This window comes from Capra hircus, chromosome 26, assembly GCF_001704415.2.
Source record: "Capra hircus breed San Clemente chromosome 26, ASM170441v1, whole genome shotgun sequence".
NCBI lineage: Eukaryota > Metazoa > Chordata > Mammalia > Artiodactyla > Bovidae > Capra > Capra hircus.
This window is the reverse complement of record NC_030833.1, coordinates 51,089,107-51,101,150: the sequence shown is the minus strand read 5'-3', so window position 1 is coordinate 51,101,150 and position 12,044 is coordinate 51,089,107. Positions and strand designations below refer to the sequence as shown.

Genomic DNA, 12,044 nt, shown 5'->3' with positions numbered 1-12,044 from the left:
ACCTTCAATGGTATCCCCCAACTTCTGCATTAAGAACACATTTGTCAGCATGGTGGCTCAGACAGTAAAGAATCCACCTGCAATGCAGGAGACCTGGGTTCGATCCCTGTGTCGGGAAGATCCCCTGGAGAAGGGAATGGCATCCATTCCAGTATTCCTGCCTGGAGAATCCCATGGGCAGAGGAGCCTAGTGGGCTACAGCCCATGGAATTGCAGAGTCAGACACAACTGAGCGACTAACACTTGTCAATACAGGTATTTAAGGCCCTCCACAGTATGAAGTGCTAAGTTCGTACTATTTTCTGACCCCACAAAACAGGATTATCTGTTCCTTTCCAAATAAGTCATGCACTTTCTAGTGCTAGCATTTCTGTAACTTCCTCTACAAACCTGGTTTCCATGTCTTTGCTACCCAACACCATCATTCCATTCTTTTTTTTTTTTTTTTTAATATTTACTTATTTATCTGGCTCTTCTCAGTCTTAGTTGTGGCATGTGGGATCTAGTTCCCTGACCAGGGAATGAACCTGGGCCCCATGCATTGGGAACATGGATTCTTAGCCACTGGACCACCAGGGAAATCCCATTCTACTCTTTTTTGGTCTGCAGTTTCTGAATTTTCTATAATAAACATGGATTTCTTTTATAATAGAAAAAAAAAATGCTACCCAATCTTCCAAACCTATATCTAATTCCATCTTCTCCATAGAATTTTTCCTGATTTCCCCCAAATAAATTTGGCCTCTCCCACCTTTGACTCCCTTTATGCTCAAGTATGGTGTATTTTCCTTAGTATCCGAGTTATTGTGATACATCTCATATCTTTATTAGTTTAAAAGTTCTCAGATAATGTTGCTTATACCTTGCTTTCCCATACATCTTATCATATTTTGCATATGCCTTATATACATAAGTGAAAGTGAAGTCGCTCAGTCGTGTCCAACTCTTTGCGACCCGTGGACTGTAGCCCAGCAAGCTCCTCCGTCCATGGGATTCTCCAGGCAAGAATACTGGAGTGGGTTGCCATTTCCTTCTCCAATACATAAGGTGCTCCATAAATGCATTAATTTGAATCTAAAAAATCTACTATATGTAAAGCAGTTGTCTAAATATATGGATAATCTTTTTTTTTTTTTTTTTGGTTGTACTGGGTCTTTGTTGCTGTTCACAGGCTTTCTCCAGTTGCGGTGAGCAGGGACTACTCTCTACTTGCAGTGCATGATGGGCTCCTCATTGCAGTGGCTTCTCTTCCTGTGGATCACACGCTCTAGGTACAGGGGCTTCAGTGGTTGCAGCTTGTGGGCTCAGTAGTTGTGGCACACAGGCTTAGCTGCTCTGTGGCATGTGAAATCTTTCCAGACCAGGGATTGAATCCATGTCCCTTGCATTAGTAAGAGGATTCTTATCCACTGTACCACCAGGGAAGTCCTAAAATTATCTTTAAAGTACAAAAGATACCTGTGAAACAGATGGGTACTAAATGGAATGAGAAAATCACATTGTTACCAGTATAAAAAGAGAAATAAATCTCATTTACATCTCAAATAAATGCTCTTTAATCAAAAGGTAATATATCTTTAGAGACTCATTAATTTTATATTATACACAAAGCTAAACATTCAGAAAACTAAGATCATGGCATCTGGTCTCATCACTTCATGGGAAATAGATGGGGAAACAGTGGAAACAGTGTCAGACTTTATTTTGGGGGGCTCCAAAATCACTGCAGATGGTGACTGCAGCCATGAAATTAAAAGACACTTACTCCTTGGAAGGAAAGTTATGACCAACCGAGACAGCATATTCAAAAGCAGAGACATTAGTTTGCCAACAAAGGTCCGTCTAGTCAAGGCTATGGTTTTTCCAGTGGTCATGTATGGATGTGAGGGTTGGACAGTGAAGAAAGCTGAGCACCGAAGAACTGATACTTTTGAACTGTGGTGTTTGAGAAAACTCTTGAGAGTCCCTTGGACTGCAAGGAGATCCAACCAGTCCATCCTAAAGGAGATCAGTCCTGGGTGTTCATTGGAGGGACTGATGCTGAAGCTGAAACTCCAATACTTTGGCCACCTCATGTGAAGAGTTGACTCACTGGAAAAGACCGTGATGCTGGGAGGGATTGGGGGCAGGAGGAGAAGGGGACGACAAAGGATGAGATGGCTGGAAGACATTACCGACTCGATGGGACATGAGTGTGAGTGAACTCCAAGAGTTGGTGATGGACAGGGAGGCCTAGTGTGCTGTGATTCATGGGGTTTCAAAGTCGGACACGACTGAGCAACTGAACTGAACTGAAGATACCCACATTCATTCCAATTCTGACAATTTAAAACAGAATTTTAATTCCAGTTTCATGTAGCAGCAAAACAGTGCCACTGCTCCGTATTTACTTTTATGGCCATTTTTGCTGTTTACAGGACAAAAGGAAAACAGCACATGACATCAGTTACATGTGCTAAAAATTATAAGTCAGAAAAGGCCACAGTAGTTACCTAGTTCAACCCACTAAATTTCTAGATAAAGAAAATAAGGACTATGAGTTTCTTGGCCAAGGTCACAAAGCCAAAGCCAGGACAAAGGCTCAGACCATCTGACTTCCACTTCAGCACTCTTCCTACTGCAAAACAATACTCATCTCAAGGTTGTAATAACTAGAGCACATTATTTTCATTTGACACTGAAGCCAACAATGCTCCAGTATTGAATTAAGGCCATTTGCACATTTTCAGTCATGCTTAAGAGAAATCTAAGTGTGACAAATGAAGGAATGAAAAGGAATTCTTATTATCTTTTCCCAGAAGGCTTGTCCCTTATAAACGGATAGAAATGAACACTACTTCACAAGCTTTGAGAGCGTCTGTGTTCAGACACTCTGAAAAGCAAGAAAAACATGATAGGAAATTACATACATAATAGAATTTTGACACATGATGGAACATGCAACACAGAGCATTTTAAATGCTTCATTATCAAATGTTATCATTTATTTCATAGTAACAAAGAAAGATATGCTTCAGGGAAAAAGAAAAAAAGGCAGCAGCCTATTTCTCAAAGCCTACTTAAAACACAAACCTATCTACCAATATTTACATTTTTAGTTTCATCCCTAATAACTGGCACATAGTAGGCATTAATAAGCATTTTCATAATAAGGTAAGTAATCTCTTAGTATCACCCAGTACTATTCTTGAATACAGCAGCTGTATGCATTGACAGTTTGTATCAAACAGAAATGTTCCAAGACTAGAACATTTTACGTGTCGTGTACATGTATGTCTGTATGTGTGCCTGTATGTATATAGGTTCATTTGCTTTCTCTCTATATATGTGTACACATATAGGTATATGTATGAACATATGGTAGGCTTCCCAGGTGGTTCAGTGGTAAAGAATCAGCTTGCCAATGCAGGAGACAGGAGATATAGGTTCAATCCCTGGGTCAAGAAGATCCCCTGGAGAAGGAAATACCAGCAATCCACGCCATTATTCTCACCTGCGTAATGCCATGGACAGAGGAGTCTGACGGGCTAAAGTCCAAGGGGTCACAAAGACTGAGCAACTGAGCATGCATGCATGCATAAATATACGGCATGTATTTCTGACAACAGTGATCTTACCTAAAGATCTTATGCTATGGGACAGTGATTCTGAAACTTTCATTACAGCAATTACTAATAAAAAAAAAAAAGGATTATACACCACAAGCTAGTACACATAACACACATGCACAGGAACACATATAAATAACTAAAACTAAGGTCTCATGAAACACCATTACTATATCCAAAGCACTAATATTATCTGTCCTATTTTTAAAACTGCTGTTTGTGATCCACTAAACTGATTTTGTCATCCCTGTTCTGAAAGCTCATAAAAGTGCAAGAAAAAACTAAAATATCAGCAAGGTGCATTCAATCCTTAGACCACAGCCTAGAAGCCAACCAGACACTGGCAAAATGAAGACTAGAAATCCCGGGTAGCTCAGACAGTAAAGAGCCCATCTGCAATGCAGGAGACAGGGGTTCAATCCCTGGGTCATCAGGAAGATTCCCTGGAGAAGGAAATAGCAACACCCCACTCCAGTATTCTTGCCTGGAGAATCCCATGGACAGAGGAGCCTAGTGGGCTATAGTCCATAGGGTCACAGAGTCAGACACAACTGAGCAACTAAACAAAAGATGCCAACCAGAGATGGGCAAAATTAAGACTAGAAATCACTAAACACTATTCATTCCAAAATCTATGTTGAATGCCAGAAGGATGTTATTACTGTGTAAGTAAAAAATAAAGACCGTATTCTTGACCGTAAAACAGGTCAAAAATTTTAAAGGCATCAAATTATAACACATATTATGATCACAATGGAATTAAGTTAGAAATCAGTAACAGAAAGCTCTGTAACATGCCAATTATTTGGAAAATAAATCGTGCTTTTTAAATAACTCAAGGACCAAAAAGGAAATCAAAAGGTAAATTAGAAAGTATTTTTAACTAAATGAAAATACAACATATTAAAACATGGGGGAAGCAAAAAAACACCCTCAAGAGTTTTACGGGTGTAGAGAAGAACAACAGGCCCAGGTCACCACCTCAGCTGGGTTCCCTCTCAGTTCAGTTCAGTCGCTCAGTCGTGTCTGACTCTTTGTGACCCCATGGACTACAGCACGCCAGGCTTCCCTGTCCATCACCAGCTCCTGGAGCTTACTCAAACTCATGTCCATTGAGTCAGTGATGCCCTAGAGCAATCCAAACTGCTCACAGAAGGAGGGTGGCAACCTGGAGGGAAAACCATTGGGTTAATTTTACTGCTAATAAAGGAGAAGGAATCAACCCCCACCTCGCCCCAGATAGAAAGGCTTTCCTAAATCTGAAAAGAAAGTAGGAATCTAATAAGCTGTCAGTGAAGGAGAAGAACCATGCAAACAGGATAATATGAATACAGAAGAGTGGGGACAACATCCAGGAAAAGGCAAGACAGGAAGCTCCAGAGCATGGTGGTGATCTGACCCAGTGGTAGATGAAGTGTGTCATGGTGGTTTCCTCCCCATACCGAGGACAGCTCCTGGAACACAGGAGCCTATCTATCACTACTGTCTAATGTAAGTAAACTGAACCTTCAGATTCTGCCCAGAACCAAGATAAATTTGGGGGAAAAAACCCTCAGCTTCTCAGAGGCCATACAGACCAACAAAAATAGAAACTGTCTTGCCTTCAATTGTTCTGAGGTGCCCTGAGGGTCCCTCAATACCCAAACCTACAAATCTGGATTATATTAAATATTCCAGTTTTTGTGTTTTTTTTAAGATTTATTTATTTTGGCTGTGGTGAGTCTTTGTTGCTGTGAGTGGACTTTCTCCAGTGGCAGTGAGTAGGGGCTACTCTTCATTGTGGTGCATGGGCTTCTCATTATGGTGGTTTCTTCTGTTGCGGGCACTGGCTCTAGGTGCATGGGCTTCAGTAGTTGTGGCAAATGGGCTTAGTTGCTCCAAGGCATGTGGGATCTTCCTGGACTAGACAGATTCTTAATCACTGGGCCACCAGGGAAACCCTGTTTCAGTATTGTTTAAGCCAGCATACAGGGTTAAGAGAAGACAGGATAAGTGTTTAAATACTTATTTTTAATTAAACATATTCTCAATTTATCCAGTGTTTAAAAAGGGGGAGGAGGAGCCAATTCATTATAGACAACCATTAGCTCAGTTTGATGGAAAGTATTACTAACTGATCATTCTGATTAGTGGGGTTCATTAAATATGTTTTCTACATGTATTTCGGGGAACTAAAATGAATAAGGACGCTACTTTGCTTTGCTGGAGGCAATCCCACATCCTGCTAGGTTTAGTTTTTATATGGGCCTGGCTTCCTAAAATAGGCATAAACTGCCATATTTAGATCTATGCTATTTATTTCCACAGAGAAGGAACCTCAGAACTTTTAAAGTAGGATAGGTTATCTAATCTTTTTACACCTTTGTTGTGATAAAAGAAGAAAAATACATGATCCTGGAGGCAAAAGAAAGACTGAACTTAATTACAAAGATTTAAAAGCAGAAAAATTCATAGTGTCCTTTTAGAAAAAGAACAGTTTTTTCCTTTCATCTCAAGGCAAAGCATTTATCTACCAACAAGCACAAATATTGTGTTCCTTCTTTTTAAAACCTTTTCAGTCATATCCTTTTTAGTGGAAAAAACCTGGAGTCTTAATCTTATAATCTGAAAATCTTTCTAATATATCTGAACTGTTGACTACTTTTAAAAGTCATTATAGGAACTAATAGCTAGATTAATTCATAAACCATTTTCTCAAAAAAAAAAAACTTCACAATGAAATTTTCTTTTGACAGAACATTTATGAATTACAACCATTTTTTCCTAAATCCTTTCAGAGGGGAAAAATTTAAAGTGATAGAACAAAGATAACAAAGTTTTATTATTCTTTTACCATGTTAACTGATCTAGTGCACATCACTTTAAAGCAGAAATTTACAATGCATAGTCAACACACTGAATGATGTGTCTATGAAGATGATTAAATATGCCAAGGTATTAATTATAATACCACTTTACATTTGTATAGAATGTTTCAGTTTGCAAAACATGCCCATAAATTCATTTGACTCTATGTCCTTCAATTTAAGTACAACAGAAGATGTGAGTCCATCTGGATATACCGAAATAGTTAAGAGCAGGGATTCTGGAGCCAACTGCCTGGTTTGGACTCCTAGCACTGCCACTTACAATTACAGAATGTGATTTTGAGTACATTACTCAAAATCTTTGGGCCTTAGTTTCATCATCTGTAAAACAGGGATAATAATCATTTCTACCTCGTGGGTCCACTGATGATTAAATCAACTAATATATGTCAAGCACTTAATCCAGTGTTTAGCAAAGAGTAACCATTATATGTCATACATGCCAATTTTACTTATCAGCAGCATAATTGTATGGATAGGGAAACAAGCTAGTAAGTCACAGAGCCAGGAATAGAAACCATAGCTTCTTCTCCCATTTGATGTTTCATCCACAAAAGGCTGGGGTTTTGTTGTTGTTGGGGTTTTGTTGTTGTTGGGGTTTTGTTGTTGTTGGGGTTTTGTTGTTGTTGCAATTTTGAAGTATCAGAAGGTTTTCCAGACTGACAAAAAGTAGTGCAATGTGAAATTATACAAATCAAAAAATTCAACAGCTCAAAACACTTACAAAGTTGTATTTTAATCTATATTATATATATACATTTTAAGTTAAACTGAAATTAAATTAAAAATATAAATATTCCATTTTGTCGACAGACGTATACACTGAGGAACAGTCATCTGTGTTGCTATATTTGCAAAGCAAAACTCAAATCTAGAAGGAAAATACTAAGATGATAACTGTGTTAGAATTTCCTTTTTTTTTTTTTTCTGGTTTTCAAGACATTTAGGACTATGATATTTGCAATTTAAAAAATGATTTCCAAAATATGTTTACAGAAATCGGTATTCATAGAGAAAGTGAAGTCACTCAGTTGTGTCCAACTCTTTGTGACCCCATGGAATGTACCCTGCCAGGCTCCTCTGTCCATGGGTTTTCCAGGCAAGAGTACTGGAGTGGGTGGCCATTTCCTTCTCCAGGGGATCTTCCCAACCCAGGGACCAAACTCTGGTCTCTCGCATTGCAAGCAGCCGTTTTACCATCTGAGCCACCAGGGAAGCCCCACTGATAGAAGAAATACTTCAAAAAAAAAGAAAAGAAAAGAAAAAAGAAGAAGAAACACTTCAGAATTAATTCTAGAAAATAATAAATGTCCACCTGAAAAACTATACTCTTTTTTCAGACATGTTTGAGGGTATCTTTCCTTAAACTTTGTTTGAATTTTTCCCTTTAGTGATTTAAGTGACTGTGACATCTTCCACTGTATCTAAAAATAGGGAAAGAGTGTGTGAATTTATAAGTTGACATGCAAAACTGGCACTGGATGTCTAAATTAGAGTATTAAATAACTTAGCATACTCTTAGCATAGAAATATATTTTAAGCACTCATATCTGCATGCTTTGTATATTCATACAAATAAACATTGAATTCAACCATCTTTCATCTTTTCCTACGAAGCGAAAAACTGTGAAGTCATGACCTTTTTAAAACACGCCAAATCACTTCTTAAGAGATTAACTTGGACAAAGCACTCCACTCTAAACCTCAAGCTCAACTACCTTATGACCCAGCAATCCCACTTCTGGGCATACACACCGAGGAAACCAGAATTGAAAGAGACACATGTACCCCAATGTTCATCGCAGCACTGTTTATAATAGCCAGGACATGGAAACAACCTAGATGTCCATCAGCAGATGAATGGATAAGAAAGCTGTGGTACATATACACAATGGAGTATTACTCAGCCGTTAAAAAGAATTCATTTGAATCAGTTCTGATGAGATGGATGAAACTGGAGCCGATTATATAGAGTGAAGTAAGCCAGAAAGAAAAACACCAATACAGTATACTAACACATATATATGGAATTTAGGAAGATGGCAATGACGACCCTGTATGCAAGACAGGGAAAGAGACACAGATGTGTATAATGGACTTTTGGACTCAGAGGGAGGGAGAGGGTGGGATGATTTGGGAGAATGACATTCTAACATGTATACTATCATGTAAGAATTGAATCGCCAGTCTATGTCTGATGCAGGATACAGCATGCTTGGAGCTGGTGCATGGGGATGACCCAGAGAGATGTTATGGGGAGGGAGGTGGGAGGGGGGTTCATGTTTGGGAACACATGTAAGAATTAAAGATTTTAAAATTTAAAAAATAAAAAAATAAATAAAATTAAACCTCAAGCTCCTTCTCTGAACAACAGTGAGTAGACTAGAATGTCAGTCAGTGGTTCACGACCTTTCTTCCACAGCAGCCCATCTGAGGGACTCACCAGCATCTCTCCATTTACAGCAATGGTTCATTCAGTTCAGTGGCTCAATCGTGTCCAACTCTTTGCAACCCCATGGACTACAGCAGTGGTGATGGTCTGAAATGTCCCATGGTTGATTCTGATGTACTACCCTAGAAGCTGTTCCCCTGCCTTTCACTCTTGAAAGTACTTTAAGGTTCTGCGCAGTTCCAAAGCCTGCCACTGTAGGCCCAGGAAAATCGCAACCCAATGACCTTACCTGACAGTGTTACTTTAATACATTTTAAAAGAGAGGCCAAAAGTTAATAACATGGATTCTTTTGTTGAAGCACGGAAGATTCAAAAAGAATTTATATACTGATGATATCAAAGAGGGCTCTGTAACTTAACTGTTTATATGGCAAACAGCATACCTCCCCTGGAATTCACTTCTCATCACGAAGGTAGTAAAGAAAGAGAAAATGTGGGGAATCAAACAAAATACTTCCTAAAGTTGAGAGTGGTCTGAACAAGTGATCAATGGAAAAGAGATCTGTACAAATCACTTTTTTTTGGTAACAGAGAAGGGGAGCCAAAGATTGACACACAGAGATGGGATGCTATGTCATATCCAATTTTTTTTTTTAACCAGACAACTCTGTTATAAACTAATAACTAATAATGACTAAAAATATGATTTGGGTATACGCCATATTATAAATACAAGCCAAAGACATTGGCTCAGCAAGGAGACTGATAAATTGCCCAGGACACTTAACAGTGTCCATTTTCTTTGAATGTTCACTTACTGTCGACAAATTTTTACACTATTTGAAGCTACTATACATGTAGTCTTGCAAAAAACTCTTACAACTAGGGAAGAAGGAAATGGAATTTTAAGACTTCCTTGGAAAATATGTGTTTACCTCAAATGTGAGCCAACATTACATCATCATTTAAAAGTACACAAGGCATGGCAAAGATGCTGAGTGGGGTTTCAAAATTAGAATCATGTATATGAAAAAAAGTGTGTAACTGCATTATCTTCAAATCAGAAAACATAGTAATCAACACATGCTGATTTTAGCTATGTGCTTTACTGTGAGAATAACCTTAACAGGCACAAAAAATAACAGTATTTCTCAGATCTCAGATCATTTGACCCCTCCCCATCACCACCACCACCAAATTGGCTGGGTCAGAAAGTTGCTGTCCTCTGTACCAGAAGATGACATCAATGGTAACTGAGAATACAATGTATACTTCCCTATCACTGCCTTATTGATTCGTGCCAGAAAAAGTTGATAAAAAATTTTTTCGGTAGTATTTCTTCTGAAATCCTTTACAAAACATGCTGTCCATCTCTGGCTTAACTTGCTGAAACGCATTTCTCATTAAAAAAACAAATTCTCAATGTTCTCCACATGAACCATAACAGTAAAGCCTAAAGTTTGTGAAAGGGAACAGACTAAATAACCCAACAAGAAACAACAGTGAACAGAAAGAAAACGCCCCAATCTCAGGTCTGTAACATGTTCACATTAGAGACGGTAGCAAAAAGCATTCATGAGAAAACAATTCCTTACACTGAGTTGGGACGGAAAAATATTTGTTTAATGTATATAAACATTTCTTCCTCATTCTATACCCTTGTGTCAAAGCATGGAACTATTTAATTTGTGACAGTTTCTGTTGTGTCTCAAACTTTACATATAAGTTTATCATGGCGAGAAAAAAAAAAAAAAACTTGCTTGGCTTGACTCACCATGAATCACAGCCAGGAGGTCATCTTGTTGTGTATCAGCAACTATGTTTTCACTACAAGTATGTGACCTCAAGTGGCAGCAGCAGAGGCACCAAAATAGAAGGGACAGGAGGCTTCTCCTGGTTTCTCGGTCCCAAATGGGCTTTTCCAGCCCATTCGGGCATCTGAGCAAAAGCCAACCGCAGAGGAGAGAAAGAACAAACCCAATAGCTCCGCGGAGGAAGGTTGCAGGCCCACCACACCTTCCATGCCCTCCCGGGAGCAGGGGAAGGCAAAATCATAAAAGAGGACAGGTTTCAGAAACAGCATGAAGAAAGCAGCATGACAAGGGCCAAAGCTAGCCGGGTGTAAGGCAAAATCCAGTGACCCAGCGGCACATAGGTCTGGAGGTCTGGAGACAGAAGAAGCTCTCCTGCCAGGGATCCCCAGGCGCAGCTCCGGCGTGAGAGCACATCGGGCCCCCTGCCTCCAAGCACCTCCAGCACCCGGGACCTGTCGCTGCTCCCACCTCACCTGTCGGGTGCCCGCTGGCCCGCCGGCGTCTCTGGCCCCCGGTCCCCGCCCTAGCCCATCTTCCCTGCACGCTCCCTTCCGGCGCGTCTCTCGGGACCACCACTGGGGTCAGCGTGGGCAGCGAGCCGAAGCCCGCCCCGCTGCCCCAGGCCCGGCCCCGGCACTCACTTTCTGAATCCGCTTCAGCGCCATCGGTCACGGAGGGCGGCTGGGGCACTGGCCGGCGGGGGACGGCTGCAGGGCTCGGGGGCGTGGGGTAGTGCGGGCTCGAATCGCCGGCTGTTCGGCTGACTCAGCCGGGTGGGTTCCCGGGTCGCTGCTGTCTGGCTAGCTCTGGGCGCGGGTGCCTGCTCTGAGTGAGCCCGAGCGCTGGTGTGCGAGTGTGCTGGCGGGGACGCCGGCGAGACTCTTTTGTTTCCGCTTTTGCTTCTGGGAAGGAATCTGCGGCCGCCCGGCCCCGCCCCCTCCCGCCAAGCGTACTGGGAAATGTAGTTCCTGCATCCTACTCGGCCCCTGCCCGGTTCGGAGACCTTCACCCACTGCCACGTCTGGGTTAGTCTCTGCAGATGGATTTCGATCAAGTAACTGAAACTGGAGTTCCCAACCTGTAAAATGAGAATAACAAATTAGCTCGAAAAACATGTACCGGATTCTAATGTGTGCTACATCTTGTAATGTTTTTTTTCAATCTTCCCTTTTTCTGTTACCAAATCCTCTTATCAAGAGTTAGAGTGCCCTAGAGTTCCAATCTCAGACCTCTCACCATTAATATCTTCCTAGACGACAGACCTAGTGTCCTCCCGTAAACTGGAAGGCCACCCAACATAGCCGGAGAAGCATGGGCTTTGTGGACTGACCCCTCTCTTGGGATGGAATCCAAGCTCTGATCC

General features: G+C 40.8%; 1 protein-coding gene across 1 annotated transcript in view; it reads right to left on the bottom strand.

Moving 5' to 3' along the window:
• Positions 1-11,592, bottom strand: part of UBE2D1 (ubiquitin conjugating enzyme E2 D1) — a 38,989-nt gene extending 27,397 nt beyond the window's left edge. Inside the window, exon 1 of the mRNA XM_018041603.1 lies at positions 11,323-11,592. Coding sequence (XP_017897092.1) covers positions 11,323-11,346 — 24 coding nt within the window. The 5' untranslated portion in view covers positions 11,347-11,592. The remainder of the gene's footprint in view (positions 1-11,322) is intronic.